The sequence below is a fragment of the Ahaetulla prasina genome, chromosome 16 (genome assembly GCF_028640845.1).
Source record: "Ahaetulla prasina isolate Xishuangbanna chromosome 16, ASM2864084v1, whole genome shotgun sequence".
NCBI lineage: Eukaryota > Metazoa > Chordata > Lepidosauria > Squamata > Colubridae > Ahaetulla > Ahaetulla prasina.
The window spans coordinates 6562501-6579025 of record NC_080554.1 but is presented as its reverse complement, the minus strand read 5'-3'; the positions used below and the strand labels follow the sequence as shown (position 1 = coordinate 6579025).

Here is a 16525-nt window from a genome sequence, read left to right as displayed (position 1 = left end):
TTATCTATCTATCTAATTATTGATTATCTATCTATCTAACTATCTAATTATTGATTATCTATCTATCTATCTATCTTCTATCTATCTATCTAATTATTGATTATCTATCTATCTATCTATCTATCTATCTATCTATCTATCTATCTATCTATCTATCTATCTATCTATCTATCTATCTGCCTTATGCTGTGTTTGGGGTTCTTCCAATGTAAGGGAGGACCTGCCTTTGTTCAGAAGAATCAACACATTTGGCTTAGCAAGAAGCATCAGGGCTCCGTCTCCTTCTTCCTACCAAATCCCTCCTAAAATCCCTGCTTAACAAGGGATGACTTACGGGTTGGTTGGGCTTAAGATGAACAAGGAGCTGTAGGGAAGGATAGGTTTGGGTGTACTGTTGGCCATCTCATCTTCAGCATCTATGTCCTTCTTCTCTTCCATTTTGGCTTCAAATTCAACGTTGTTCACTAAAGGGTTGACAAAGATAACACTACATCTCAAAATGAGAGCTTCTGAATAGGTTTGGAGCATAATCGTTCGTTGCTGTGGCCAAGAACAAAACAGCCACTTCTATTTTGCGAATAAAACCCGACTGAACTGGTCATTTCTTCAACATATCTGTCCTTGATGACAACAAGACAGGTTACCAGGCCATCCAACCAATGGCCAGCTACTTACAGGCAGTCCTTGACTTAAAACAGTTCATTTACTGACCGTTTGAAGGTACCACGGCACTGAAAAAAGCGACTTATGACCGTTTTTCACAATTACGACCATCGGTCACGCGCTTTATGTTCGGATGCTTCACAACTGACTCCCATTTATGACGGCTGCAGTGTCCCGGTGTCATGTTTGATTCCCCTTTCGTGACTCTCTGACCAGCAAAGTCCATTTATACCCCGCCCTTCTCCGAAGACTCAGGGCGGCTTACAGTGTATAAGGCAATAGTCTCATTCTATTTGTATATTTTTACAAAGTCAACTTATTGCCCCCCCAACAATCTGGGTCCTCATTTTACCTACCTTATAAAGGATGGAAGGCTGAGTCAACTTAACAACTGTGTGACTTATTTAACAACTGCCGTGATTCGCTTAACAAAGGTGGCAAGGAAAGCTGTAAAACGGGACCACTCACCTAACAAATTTCTCACTCAGCAACCTAGTAATAGCACTTAGACTTATATACCGCTTCACAGTGCTTCTACAGCCCCCTCTAAGCGGTTTACAGAGTCAACCTCTTGCCCCCCAACAATCTGGGTCCTCATTTACCGACCTTGGAAGGATGGAAGGCTGAGTCAACCTTGAGCTAGCCAGGATCGAATTGCTGGCAGTGGGCAGCCTACAGTGCTGCATTTTAACCACTGCCCCAGCATGGCATGGAAGGAAGGAAGGAAGGAAGGAAGGAAGGAAGGAAGGAAGGAAGGAGAAAATGGAGGGAGAGAAGGAAGGGAGGAATAGCAATAGCACTTAGACTATTATATATTGCTTCATAGTGCTTTATTTTATTTTTTTCTTAAAGTTTTATTACAAACATATTAAAACATTGGACGCGGTGTAACCGTCTTGGCCTTCTTTTTGAAAATGAAAGATAAGTATCATATATACCTTATTACTTATATACAATTAGTCTGTTCAGTATTTACATATCTAAAGACACCCTTCTTCTATCTATATCACTTATACATTTGTTTTACCCATGATCGTTCTATTGTAGTTACATACATAACTTTAATTCTCCATTTTATGAATTCTAGTTAGTTCTTGTTTTTCGACCCTCTTTTCTCTGTTTGTATCATTGATACAATTTGTTCCATATCTCGTGCTTTTCCAGCCCTCTCTAAGCGGTTTACAGAGTCAGCCTCTTACCCCCCAACAATCTGGGTCCTCATTTTACCCACCTGGGAAGGATGGAAAGCTGAGTCAACCTTGAGCCTGGTGAGATTCGAACTCTCCAATGGCAGGCAGCCGGCAGGCAGCAGGAGTAGCCTGCAGTACTGCCCTCTAACCACTGCGCCACCACGGCTCATAAATTCTGGGCTCAGAAGAGCTTCTGATGTTAGAAACACTCACTTGGTATGACGGACGCCTCCCCGGGGGGAGCGGTGACAGTGACAGGAATGTTGACAGGGCCAGATTTGTCCAAAGATGGTTGAGCCATACGAGTGACGTTCTTCTGGTTGTCAGCATCCTCCGGCTGCTCAGGTACCCTCTGCAGACAGGTGCTGGGCAAGGTGTGCAAAGGGACCACGGTCACACTTATGTTTGCCTCTGTGTCACATTGGCTTTCCCTGAAGAGCAAGAATAAAGTTTGAGAGTGGTCTCATTTCTTCCCACGTCAGTGTTCTGGCTCATTGACTTTTACAGCTTCTTTAGCCTAGCACAGCGGTTCTCAACCTGTGGGTCGCGACCCCATTGGGGGTCGAATGACAATTTGCCAGGGGTCGCCTAAGACCATCGGAAATATGGGAAGTATACTTTGCGAGTCGAAGAATCCCGAATTCGGCTTCAGGCGTGATGAATTAAAAAAGAGAGAAAAGAAGGGAAAGGGTAAGGAAAGAGGAGTAAAGAAGGAAGAAAGTAGGTAGGCAGGTAGGTAGGTAGGAAAGAAGGGAGGGAGAAGAAAGGATAGGAGGAGGAGAAGGAGGAGAAGATAGAGGGTTAGAAAGGATGGTAGTGAGAAGTGGGAAAGAGGAGGGGAAGTAGGAAAGCGAGGAGAAGGATGGTGGGGAAAGTCGAAGAAGGATGAGAAGGGTAGAAAGGACTAAGGGAGGGAGTGGCGGTCGAGCAGCCCTGATTGAGTATAATTTGAGTATAGGATCGATTGTTGAATAAGTGATCGTATTGTACACTGATCAAATTGTGGGAATTATTATGGAAAATAAAAAATTTTGCCCTGACAAAAATGCTGTTCACAAGGCACTTATGTATGTAAACTGAAAATGCATAAATAAACTGTTTTTAAAAAAAAGTAAAAAAAAAAAGAGAGAGAAATCTTTGCTCTGATGTCTCCCTCTCAAGCCAGCTGCAATCACTCCCAATCGCTAGCCTAATCTGGCTTCAGGCGCGATAAACTTAATAGGGGAGGAGTCTCCGCTTTAATGCCTCCGTCCTCAAGGCAATCGCAAGCAGTTCAGATCGCTAGCCAATATGGCTTCAGGCGCGATAAATTTTAAAAAAAACCAGTTTGCCGCTTTTTTCCCCCTTCTGCGGCTGCTGAGGCGGGCTGAGATCGCTGCCTAAAAAAATAATAATTTTACGGTTGGGGTCGCCACATCATGGGGAATTGTATTAAAGGGGCCACAGCACTATAAAGGTTGAGAACCACTGGCCTAGCAGGACATAGACTGAGAGATCCTTGGTGCTCTCTCTGAGCTGGGTTGTTTTCTTGCAGAGATTTCATGACCCAATTAGGACACATCATCAGTGTTAGAAGGGAGTAGGGTGTGTAGAAAGGGAAGAGGAGGAGGAGGAGAGGGAGAAGGACAGGAGGAGGAGGAGAACTGTGGGATCCTTGGTGCTTCCTGAGCTAGGTTGTTTTCTTGCAGACGTTTCATGACCCAACTAGGAAACGACATCAGTGCTAAAAGAGAGAGGAGTTGGAGGAGGAGGAAGAGAAGGAGGAAAAGGAGGACTATGGGGTCCTTGGCGCTTTCTGAACCTGGTTGTTTTCTTGCAGATGTTTCAGGACCTAACCAAAAACCATAATAAGTGCTAGAACGGAGTTGGGTTGGAGGAGGAGGAGGAGGAGGAGGAGGAGGAGGAGGGGAAGAGGAGGAGGAGGGTGGCTATTCTGGGGTTCCATTTGCTCTCTGAACTTGGCTTTTTTCTTGTAGACATTTCATTACCCACCTAGGTAACATCATCAGTGCTAAAAGGAATGGGGTTTGTGTGGAGGAGGAGGAGGAAGGCAACTGTGGGATCCTCTGAGCTTGGTAGGGTTTTTTTTTTTGCAGATCATTCATTCCCCAACCGATGATGTTACTTAGCACTGATGATGTTACCTTGTTGGGTCATGAAATGTCTGCAAGAAAACAACCAAGCTCAGAGAGTACCAAGGATCCCTCATTTCCACCCTGAGCTGCAAATATTTTTCTTTTATTGGTAGAATATAAACTAAAAATCTGCTGGAAGTTTCCTCCCAATAACCACCAGTAGTTTATAAGGGCCTCGGATTCCCATTCCTTATTAGAAAATTAGACTTCCAGAAATTTTTTTTTATTTGCATTTATATCCCGCCCTTCTCCGAAGACTCAGGGCAGCTTACACTATGTTAAGCAATAGTCTTCATCCATTTGTATATTATATACAAAGTCAACTTATTGCCCCCCAACAATCTGGGTCCTCATTTTACCTGTCTTATAAAGGATGGAAGGCTGAGTCAACCTTGCGCCTGGTGGGACTTGAACTTGCAGTAATTGCAAGCAGCTGTGTTAATAGCAGACAGACTTAGTCTGCTGAGCCACCAGAGGCCCTTGTTGACCATCAGCAAGCATGACCGTTAGGTGGTAAGAAAAAGGTACTAATTCCTCAGGAACATAATAGATGGCATTAACCAAAAACGACACATTACGGGGATTTTGCTGTAAATTTGTATGTTTAAATGCTGCTTATCGCAGCAGGTGAACCTTCAAGGAGAAAATAGATTCCACCTCCCAAATCACTAGTCTGTCTTTGATGCCTCACATCTCCCCTACACACACACACACACAAACAGAGGCACATACACACAGCCTATTGTTGCTTTGCACTTGACTCTTGGCCATCCAGCCATTATTCTGCAGTTCCCTGTGCTTAATGGAATTTGGAGTTTCAAACAGAAATTAAGCTGTCCTTTTAAAAATACAGATGCTAGGTATGGTAGATAGGTAAATTAAAAGGAGTATGGGTGTTGAGCAGTCATATAAATTTCTTTAATGAGTAATAAAATAAGAGGAAGAGGAAGAGAGGAAGAGAGGAAAAGAGAGAAAAGGAGAGAAAAAGAGGAAGAGAAGGAGAAAGAGAGAAACAGAAAAACAGAAAAACAGAGAAAAAGAGGAAGAGGAGGAAAGGGAAGGGAAGGGAGCGAGACAGAGAGAGAAACAAAAAAGAGAGAAAGAGAGGAAAAGAGAAAAGAGGAAGATGAAGAGAAGGAGAGAAAAGAGGAAGAGAAAGAAAAGAGAGAAAATGAGACGGAAAGAGAGAAAAGAGGAAGAGAAGGAGAAAGAGAGAGACAATGAGAAACAGAAAACAGAGAAAAGGGAAGAGGAAGAGAGAGAGGCAGAGGAGGGAGGGAGAACAGGAAAGGGAGAGGAGGGGAGCAAGCAAGAAAAGAGAAACAAAAAGAGGAAGAGGAAAGAGAAAAGAGGAGGAGAAAGAGAAGGAGAGAAAGAGAGAGAAACAGAAAAACAGAGGAAAAGAGAAAGGGGAAGGGGAAGGGGAGAGGAGGGGAGAGAAGATCTGAAACACAGCTGGGAGAAAGAGAGAGGGAGGGATTGTCTGAAGGACTACAGTTATGATTTTCACAAGCTAGGAGTGCAGATTCAAAACAGCAACTTTACAAGCAACCCCTGAAAGGGCTTGAAAGCTATTCCTCCCCACAAATTCTGCCAAAAATGCAAGCCAGCGATTTCGAAATGCCAGCCTGTGGAGGAGGCCAGGAGATTGTAAATTGTCACCTGGTGATTTTTGGCAACAGACCCAGAATTCTCTCTTTTTTCCTCTCGCTCTCATTTTGATGACTGAGTGCTCTTATTTCTAAGGAACTAGTTAAAAAAAAACAACACCCAGAATCTTCACAAGGAGCTTTCTGTGTTCTCGATCATCATCGCTGGTCCTCATCCGTTGTTATAAATCCAAGTTCCCCATCCCTCTTCACACAGCCCTTCACCCATCCTCCACGGGTCCCTTATCTAGCTAACTCACCTAGGCTGGGCGTTCTTGAGATCCTTTTTCCCCAGCTCTCCTTCTTTCTCTCCGTTCTCCTTATCCACCGACTCGTAAGTGGAGAGAGCCTTGTGTCGTATCTTGTGCCGCCTGTGGGGTTCCTCGCCCCCCTCCCCTTTGGAGCCAGGGTCCCCCTCTTGGTTGCCAGGCCTTGACCCTCCTCGGTGACGGGAACGGCGTTCGGTCTTGGTTCCGTTGACGGTTCCGTTGCCTTCTTTGACTTGTCGCTCAACCGGAGGGTGTCGATGGCCGCGGTGGCGCCGATGTTCCCTCTCAGCGCCTTCTTCGACGGACCCCCGGCGGTGGTGATGCCTGCCTCCCTCCTGGCTTCGGTTGCGTTCGGTCCTCCCTTCCTTCCCACCCCCTTCGCCCACCTCTTTGCTACGACTCCGGTGCGGCCGGTGTCGTTCCTCCTTGTTGTTACCACCGCCCAGTTCCCCGTTCTCTTCCTTGACGGCACCGCTTTTTTCCATGTCTCCCATCTTCTCACGATGCCGGTGGTGTTTCCTCACAACCTCGTTGTTCTCAGCTGATGGGGACTTCATCTGGTCGGAGGCCTCCTGGCCCTCTGCAGGGCTCACGGCGTTGGCATCGCCGCTACGGCCTTCGCTCCTCGGCTCGACCACCAGAGGTCGGTCCATGTGAGTCTTCATATCCGGACGGATGTGGAGGTTGGTCGCATAGCGAACCCTGTCCTCCGGGTCCATCTCATTGTACAAGGCTTCGCAACTGGTGCGGAAGTTGTAGACGCGGAGCTGACTGGTCCTCTGTTCCCACACGGATTTCGATTTGGAGGAATTCTGCTGTTTGCTACAGAAGAGAGAGGCAGAGGAGGGAGGGGAGAACAGGAAAGGGAGAGGAGGGGGAGCAAGCAAGAAAGAGAAACAAAAAAAGAGGGAAAGAGGGAAAAGAGAAAAAGAGGAGGAGAAAGAGAAGGAGAGAAAGAGAGAGAAACAGAAAAACAGAGGAAAAGAGAAAGGGGAAGGGGAAGGGGAGAGGAGGGGAGAGAAGATCTGAAACACAGCTGGGAGAAAGAGAGAGGGAGGGATTGTCTGAAGGACTACAGTTATGATTTTCACAAGCTAGGAGTGCAGATTCAAAACAGCAACTTTACAAGCAACCCCTGAAAGGGCTTGAAAGCTATTCCTCCCCACAAATTCTGCCAAAAATGCAAGCCAGCGATTTCGAAATGCCAGCCTGTGGAGGAGGCCAGGAGATTGTAAATTGTCACCTGGTGATTTTTGGCAACAGACCCAGAATTCTCTCTTTTTTCCTCTCGCTCTCATTTTGATGACTGAGTGCTCTTATTTCTAAGGAACTAGTTAAAAAAACAACACCCAGAATCTTCACAAGGAGCTTTCTGTGTTCTCGATCATCATCGCTGGTCCTCATCCGTTGTTATAAATCCAAGTTCCCATCCCTCTTCACACAGCCCTTCACCCATCCTCCACGGGTCCCTTATCTAGCTAACTCACCTAGGCTGGGCGTTCTTGAGATCCTTTTTCCCCAGCTCTCCTTCTTTCTCTCCGTTCTCCTTATCCACCGACTCGTAAGTGGGGAGAGCCTTGGGTCGTATCTTGTGCCGCCTGTGGGGTTCTCGCCTCCCTTTGGAGCCAGGGTCCCCCTCTTGGTTGCCAGGCCTTGACCCTCCTCGGTGACGGGAACGGCGTTCGGTCTTGGTTCCGTTGACGGTTCCGTTGCCTTCTTTGACTTGTCGCTCAACCGGAGGGTGTCGATGGCCGCGGTGGCGCCGATGTTCCCTCTCAGCGCCTTCTTCGACGGACCCCCGGCGGTGGTGATGCCTGCCTCCCTCCTGGCTTCGGTTGCGTTCGGTCCTCCCTTCCTTCCCACCCCCTTCGCCCACCTCTTTGCTACGACTCCGGTGCGGCCGGTGTCGTTCCTCCTTGTTGTTACCACCGCCCAGTTCCCCGTTCTCTTCCTTGACGGCACCGCTTTTTTCCATGTCTCCCATCTTCTCACGATGCCGGTGGTGTTTCCTCACAACCTCGTTGTTCTCAGCTGATGGGGACTTCATCTGGTCGGAGGCCTCCTGGCCCTCTGCAGGGCTCACGGCGTTGGCATCGCCGCTACGGCCTTCGCTCCTCGGCTCGACCACCAGAGGTCGGTCCATGTGAGTCTTCATATCCGGACGGATGTGGAGGTTGGTCGCATAGCGAACCCTGTCCTCCGGGTCCATCTCATTGTACAAGGCTTCGCAACTGGTGCGGAAGTTGTAGACGCGGAGCTGACTGGTCCTCTGTTCCCACACGGATTTCGATTTGGAGGAATTCTGCTGTTTGCTACAGAAGAGAGAGGCAGAGAGAGGAAGGTGGAAAGGGAAAGAGAAGAGGGGAAAGGGGAGGAAAGGAACAAGGATTAGAGTTGGAGATGGCACCGTCGTATTTGACAAAGCCAACAACATGCCTTCATCTGGGATTTCTCGTCTCTCAAAGATGAGAGAAAACATTGACCTGCAGAGATTCTCCATCATCCAAGTCATGGTTGTCCCAAAGGTGCTTTTTTTTCAAACGGCAACTGGACTTTGTTTTTGAGTGGTGAGGTGGCCTAGAGGTGGAGCTCTCGCCTCACAATTAGGAGGCTGTGAGTTCAATCCTAGGTAGAGGCAGATATTTTTCTCTCTGGGCACAATGAGAATATTATCTGCTGACTATAACTCCGCATTGGTGACAAGAAGGGCATCCGGCCAGAAAACACTCAGCTCCATTCAGTTGCCCCGCCTCCACCCTGCAAGGGATTATGGGGTCATTTAAAGATAATGAACTGGACTTGGTTTTTCCTTGAAGACATTTTGCTTCTCATCCAAGAAGCTTCTTCGGTTCTTCTAACTGAAGAGGCTTCTTGGATGAGAAGCGAAACCTCTTCAAGGAAAAAAACAAAGTCCAGTTGCCTTCTGAAAAAAAGCACCTTTGGAATATTGGCCATAACCAACGACAAGATACACCAAAACACATGAATCTAATAAGAAAGGAAAAACACTAACTTTCCTCAAGCAGATCTGTACCGTAAAGGAGAATATTTTTGTAGCTTAAGGATGAAATGAGGGGTCCTTGGTACACTCTGAGCTTGGTGGTTTTCTCATACCTGTTTCATGACCCAAACTAGGTAACATCATCAGTGCTAGCAAGGATCAAAGATTCTTCAGATCTTGTCGTGGTCCGCCAGCAGCCTGCGGAGCTGGCAACGGAGTTGGACAGCGATGAGGCTAGGAAGAACATGGGCCAGTCCTGGAGGTTGGGGAAGGCCCAGATGAGGGCTCTGCATCGGAGGCAGAGGTGGGGCCAGGGCCATCAGGGAGTGATGTGCGGATTCTGGAGCCTCCAGAGGCAGACAGTAGTGAGGCAGAGGAACAGGAGGAGCCTGTTCCTAATGCACGCATGAGAAGAGCTGCCAGAAGGCAAGAGCAGCTCAAGCAAAGAGGACGACTCGGGAGTAGGGCCAAGAGATGATTGGCCCCTCCCATAAGGTTTAAAAGACCAGCAATGGCATTTGGGTTCTTTGCCAGAAAATAACATTGATAGAATTGCTCCTTCTCTCGTTGCATTTATTTCTTGTCAGCGTCTTCTGCTTTTGAACTTTTGCCAAGAAAAGCCTTTGGCAGTTTGCCTAATTAGACCAAGGTTGGTGATAAGACTGAAGAATTGTGTTATGAAGGATTTGCTTTGATTTAGTTTGAACTACGCTGAGAATGAGTTAATTCTCAGCTGTTCTAATAAAGTCTGTTTGTTTTTTAACTGAATGCGTCTACTACTACCTACTAGGGTCTGGGTCACAACATTCCTAGCATCCAGGATTTAATGTAACTTCAAGTTCCAATTTCCCAGCTGCAGAAAACCTTCCTTTAACTCCTCTCTTCTTTGATAGAGGGTTTCTTTTTCTTTTCTTTTCTTTTTTTTGGTTATCCCTGGGAATAAATCTCCCAGCAATGGAACCCCAGCATCTACTCTCTCCAGACTCTCCAATCATCAGGAAATATAGAGAAAAGTGGGAACGAGCTTTAGAAGCGAAAATAAATTCTACTCCTAATGGGATTTTGAAGAAAGTGTCATTTTCTCCCAGGATAGCATATCGGCTTTTTCTGCTTTCTATCTCATGCTCAATTGCATCTCAATTTCTGTCCTAAAAGAACATCTGGAATCTTCCCAAAACAGGTAGTTCAGCTACAGCTAGACCACCAAAGATTTTCACGATTCTCCACTGCTTTCTGTCTGCTGAAAGACTGAATAATGGAATCCTTCCAAACCGGTGGCAGGATTCAAATCATTTAACAACCGGTTCTCTGCCCTAATGACCACCTGGGTGGGCATGGCCAGAGCATGGGACAGGCAGCACTCGGTCTCCTGCACCCCCCCGGGAGCAAAAACAAGCCATGGGGGGATGCAGTGCTCCCCCAAGCCCCGTTTTGGGCCTACGAGGCCTCCCTGCACTTACCTGGGAGCCGAAATGAGGTGCGTGGGAACTCCTAGAAGGGGCGGGGAGGGGTGGAGTCAGCCAACAATTTAACTACAGGTTCGCTTGAACCGGCTGAATCCCACCCCTGCTCCAAACAACTCCAGGGAAAGGAGAAAGTCAGTTTTCAAGGGCAGGACCTGCCCCCCTCTTCACTCAATATAACCCCCTTACTGAAAAGTTCCTTGGAAAAGTTATTTTATGGGGTGACTATTGTGCTTAAACCTTAAAAAAGGGAAGACATCAAGGAATGACGATCAAATTAGACTATACCAGAGAGATACATATTAAAAATCTAAGCAAACTCTACTCTAAGGAATTCGTGGAATAGCGTGATGAATTTCTAATCATTATTACGAAATAACCCCGTTGTGATTAAAAAAATATATAGATGCATTCAACCCGATAAAAACCTACTCTTAGCAATGGAGAGGGAATTAAATTAATAAAATGATGGGAGGTATGAACGCTCATCAATTTTGCACTAAGTTAACGAAATGTTCTTCTGAGTAACGGGGGCATAACAATGATTTCTCTTGCATGAGGAAATAAATGCAAAGGAATTTTCCTGAAGCTGGCATCCAGCAGGAGAGAAGGGGAATTTCCTCTTAAAAAGAATGACGGAATAACAGAGCTGGAAGGGACCTCAGAGGTCTTCTAGTCCAACCCTTGCTCAAGCAGGAAACCCTATACCACCCTAATACCACTTCGGACAAATGGTTGTCCAATCTCTTCTTAAAAGCCTCCAGTGTTCCTGCACCCACAATTTCTGGAGGCAAGCTGTCCCGCTGATAAATATCAGGAAATTTCTCCTTAGTTCTAGGTTGCTTCTCCTCTTGATTAGTTTCCATCTGTTGCTTCTTGTCCTGCCTTCAGGTGCTTTGGAGAATAGGTTGGTCCACTCTTCTTTGGAGTAGCCCCTCAAATATTGGAGTGCTACCATCATGTCACCCCAATTCCTTCTTTTAATTAAACTAGACCTACCCAATTCCTGAAACCGTAATACTTTTTTTTTCTTGAAACCGGCAAGATCCATGGACTCAGATATGCTAGTTTATCCTGTACAAGGGAAGAACTCCAGCAGATTCTGACAGGTTCTGGAGAACCGGGAGCGGAAATTTTGAGCAGTTCGGAGAACCAGCAAATACCACCTCTGGCTGGTCCCAGAGTGGGGTGGGAATGGAGATTTTACAATATTCTTCCCCCGGGAGTATGGAGGGAATGGGGATTTTGCAGTATCCTTCCCCTGGAGTGGGGTGGGAATGGAGATTTTGCAGAATCCTTTGCCTGCCACAGCCACCAAGCCACGCCCACCAAACCACAGCAAGCCTAGCAAGCCACGCCCAGAGAAATTTGGATTTCACCACTGCCCTGTATCCAGAATTACGGAAGGAAAACCATTGGTCACCCCATAACCAATGGGAGGGTGGGACCCATAATGTGTGTCTCTTGTGGTGACAAACCCCCGGCATCCACATAAATTGTACCAGTTATCGCAAGTCGTTCAGTGGATGTCAAATCCTCAACGCAAATTGCAACACAAACAAAATACACGACAACAAAATCAGAACCTTGTAGGGCAACCTAGAAAAGAACAGCACTGGGGGAGAGGAAGATCTGTAAACAAAAACACCAACGTGGAGATGAAACAAACAAAGAGAAAGAAACCAACAATGGGATGCAAACATTTCGGTAACCAGCCCGAGATCAGCAATTTAGTAATGGGAAAATGGGAAGGGGAGGTTTGATGGAATTGAACTGACTACTTCCCACAAAATGGAACACATTCCTATGGTATCTTTCTGGAACATCTGTTATTCCCTTAGATCTGTATCATACAAAGTAACGGAATAACAGAGTTGGAAGGAACCTCCCCAAACAATTCTTTCTTATTCTGCATTTATCTTAATTCAATTGCTTCTCCACCAGTACAGAAGACTTCAAACCGGAAGGTTTCAATGAATAACAGAGTTGGAAGGGACCTTGGAGGTCTTCTAGTCCAACCCCCTGCTCAAGCAGGAGACCTTATACCCATTCCAGACAAGTTCTTCTTAAAAACATCCAGTGTTGGAGCACCCACAACTTCTGAAGGGAAGCCGTTCCACTGGTTAATTGTCCTCACTGTCAGGAAATTTCTCCTTAGTTCTAAGTTGGTCCTCTCCATGATAACTGTTGTGGTCCGCCAGCAGCCTGCGGAGCTGGCAATGGAGTTGGACAGCGATGAGGCTGAGAAAGAGCGTGGGCCAGTCCTGGAAACTGGGGAAGGCCCGGATGAGGGCTTTGTATCGAAGGCAGAGGTGAGGCCAGGGCCATCGGGGAGTGATGTGCGGACTCCAGTCTCCAGAGCCTGACAGTAGTGAGGCAGAGGAACAGGAGGAGCGTGTTCCTAATGCACGCATGAGAAGAGCTGCCAGAAGGCAAGAGCAGCTCAAGCAAAGAGGATGACTCGGGAGTAGGGCCAAGAGATGATTGGCCCCTCCCATAAGGCTTAAAAGACCAGCAACGGCATTTGGGCTTTGTTGGAAAACAACGTTGATAGCTTCGTCTTCTTGCATTTATTTTGTATCGGTGTCTTCTGAATTTTTTTCAAGAAAGGCCTTTGGCAGTTTGCCTAATTGGACCAAGGTTGGTGATAGGACTGAGGAATTTGTGTTGGGAGGAATTTGCTTTAATTTAGTTGAACTACGCTGAGAATGAAGTAATTCTCAGCTGTTCGAATAAAGTTTGTTTGTTTTTATACTGACTTGAGTTTCCTACTACGTACTGGGGCCTGGGTCACAACAATAACTTTCCACCCATCACTTCTGGCCTTGCCTTCGGGTGGATAGTGTTTCTTCTTCCTGTTCTTTCACCCAGCAACAATCCTGTGGGACCGGTTGCAATGAGAGAGTGTGACAGACCATCAAGTCATCGAGCAAGCTTCTTTGGTGGAAAATGGACTGAATGAAGGTCTCTCTTATTTAGTTGGACTAGACATTCTCCGAGGTCCCTTCTAATCCTATTATTCTATGTTCTGCCTTCTTATCTTGGTTAAAAATCTTTCAGCTTCATGCCTATGCAGATTCTCAGTCATCCAGGTCATGGTTCTCCCTGGATGGGACATCTTTCTGCTTCACACTCTGGGTTCTCTAATCTGGTCCACCCCAACACTCTACTGCAGATTTGGGGTACGAAGGAGGGTTTCTATAGCAGTGATTAAATCTGTTTCGTTGATAGCAGGAAGTGATTTTAGATAAAACCCTGTAGGATAGGGGTGTCAAACTTGATTTCATTCAGAGCTGCATCAGGCTTGTGTTTGACAGGGGGCTGGTGTGGGTGTGGCAGGGTGGGAGTGGCCAGCTCAACATCATTGGTGTTGGGGGCCCAAGTGCTCTGCCAGGGAAAACGGGCTCCTTCGGCTGCGACTACCTCCTACAACCCTCTGCCAGCAAAAATGGAGCCAAGTGTTGTTGTCTGCCAGCAGCCTGCTGAGCTGGCAGTGGAGTCGGACAGTGAGGAGGCTGGGGAGGACCATCGGCCAGTCCTGGAGTCTGGGGAAGGCCCGGACGAGGGCTCCGCATCTCAGGCAGAGATAGGGCCAGGGCCATCTGGGAGTGATGCGCAGACTCCGGAGCCTTCAGAGGCAGACAACAGAGAGGCAGAGGAACAGAAGGAGCCTGTTCTTAGCACTTACATGCGCAGAGCTGCCAGAGTTGCTAAAGCAAAAAGGAGGACTTGGGAGTAAGGCCAGGAGATGATTGGCCCCTCCCATAAGGCTTAAAAGAGCAGCAACGGCTCTTGGGCTCTTTGTAGGAAACCAACATTGCTACATTTGTTTCTAGTCAGTGTCTCTTGTTTCTGAACTTTGTGGGGCTTTGCCAAGAAAAGCTTTTGGCAGGGCGCCAAATAAGACAAAGGTTTGTGATAAGGCCGAAGGACTTTTTCTGAAGGACTTCGTTTTGGACTTAATTTGGACTAAGCTGAGAATGGAGTAATTCTCAGCTGTCCTAATAAAATAGGTTTGTTTAGGACTGATTGTATCTGGTAATAACTACTTGGGCCTGGGTCACAACACCAAGTTCCATTTTCCCTGGCAGAAGGACCATGGTCTAGTCCTTTGCTGTTTCCAGGGTAGGCCCAGCGGGCCAGTTCTAAGCACCCCCGTCAGCCAGATCCGGCTAGCGAGCTTGATACCCCTGCTGTAGGATATCTTACCTAAGTTGCTCAAGAGCCCGACTATCTATCCAAAATGCCAGAGAACCAGTTCCTCCCTTTCAGACTACCCTTCAATTGATCATGGCATAATAACGCTCTGTTCTAACCCAGCCTTTTGGCATGGGCTGAATTTCATCCCTCATAATTTCCGGTCATCGAAGCAAGGAAATATGACTGCTGGGGATCCAGTAAATCTGAAAGGCAACCGAGTTTAGGGAAAGTCGCTTTTTATAGAGCACAGCCTACTCTGTCAATCTATGACAGCTTGTATCATAACATATGTTAAATTTTAGAAGCGCCACAGGCACTTTGGTTACAGTTTCTGCTGCATCGGGTTACTGAGGTTACATCTCTGGAAAAATGCTGGGCATTAAGCCACGATGTGACTGACAATCTTAATTCTCAGTATTTTTTCCTCCTGACTTTTTTTTTTTAAAGAACAGCTTACTAAATGGAAATTAGCTCCAAGGAGTGAAGAAGCCTTCTCTTGCTTTGGACAATTAAGAGCTGTAAGTGGAACTCTGGAACCATTAAAACTATATGCAGGAAGCTTATTAACGGAGTGTTGTGGCTCCAGCCCCCCGAACTTGGCCCCATGCCCGAAAGTGACTCTGAGAGTGAGGGGGAAGGGCCGGTAAGGCTTACCTCAGAAGCACCGATTCCTTTGGCCCAGCTTCAGGAGCCAGAACCAGGCCAATCGGAGGACGTAATGAGGCCGACATCCCCTGATTCCTCCCTTCCTCAGGCTACGCCTTCAGACCCAGCTGATAATCATACCAATCAAGCCTGGATCGACCCGCGCTTCAGAAGATTAGAGAGGCGGCATCATCAAAGGGAAGGGTGGGGCAGGAGCCCCACCCCACAGGATATATAAAAAGTTTTGGGACTGCTCTCAGTTCCAGGGGAAGCAAATTAGCTGAACCGTGTCGAAGTGAGCTGAAGTCTTAATCTGTTTGAACTTTTTGGCAGGCAGCTGCGTTTTCTCAGCCAGGACTGATAGGAGCCATGTAACCACTGGCTGTAGGCCAGCTCGTTACTCCAAATTGAGGACGGAGACAGAACACGGAGGTACTAACGAATAAAAGGTAAAGGTAAAGGTTCCCCTTGCACATACATGCTAGTCGTTGCTGACTCTAGGGGGCGGTGCTCATCTCCGTTTCAAAGCCGAAGAGCCAGCGCTGTCCGAAGACGTCTCCGTGGTCATGTGGCCGGCATGACTCAACGCCAAAGGCGCACAGAACGCTGTTCCCTTCCCACCGAAGGTGGTCCCTATTTTTTCTACTTGTATTTTTACGTGCTTTCAAAACTGCTAGGTTGGCAGAAGCTGGGACAAGTAATGGGAGCTTACCCCGTTACATAGCAGCACTAGGGATTCAAACCGCCGAGCTGCTGACCTTTCGATCGACAAGCTCAACATCCTAGCCCCTGAGCCACAACGAATACACCCTGACATTTCTTTTGAATCTCCTGAAAAGATGCCAAGTTATTTGTCCTGTCTGTAAATATAAGGTATCTCTTAATCGCAATACTGCAGGTAGTTGTTAGGAGTGTGTGCTGCAAGCAGTCTCTCAAAAATATATATTATGAGATAGATTAAAATCACAAGGGGGAGGGGGCGATGGCTCTGTGGTTAAAGATAGTAATAGCACTTAGATTTATATACCGCTTCACAGTGCTTTCCAGCCCTCTCTAAGCGGTTTACAGAGTCAGCCTCTTGCCTCCCCAACAATCTGGATCCTCATTTTACACACTGCCAAAGTGTGTAAACTGCCAAAGCTTGGTTATTCCAACTGCTTGTGTGGTGGCTCAGACAGAGTCTAATAGCCAGGGACTACTGGCTAATCCCATCTCTTCAAGGTAGTCTTCCTCCCTCCCCTCATTTGCATCTTGTCCCATTCTTGGATACTCTCTGCACAATTTACACAGTTTGCACCTGGAGAACAACA

The 16525-nt window shown here is 46.9% G+C and overlaps 1 protein-coding gene across 1 annotated transcript in view; it reads right to left on the bottom strand.

Moving 5' to 3' along the window:
* Window positions 1-16525, bottom strand: part of CACNA1B (calcium voltage-gated channel subunit alpha1 B) — a 218663-nt gene that overhangs the window by 57645 nt on the left and 144493 nt on the right. Inside the window, exons 20-22 of the mRNA XM_058159704.1 lie at window positions 5898-6728; window positions 2067-2284; window positions 335-464 (exon numbers count right to left, since the gene is read on the bottom strand). Of these exons, the coding sequence (XP_058015687.1) occupies window positions 335-464; window positions 2067-2284; window positions 5898-6728 (1179 nt within the window). The remainder of the gene's footprint in view (window positions 1-334; window positions 465-2066; window positions 2285-5897; window positions 6729-16525) is intronic.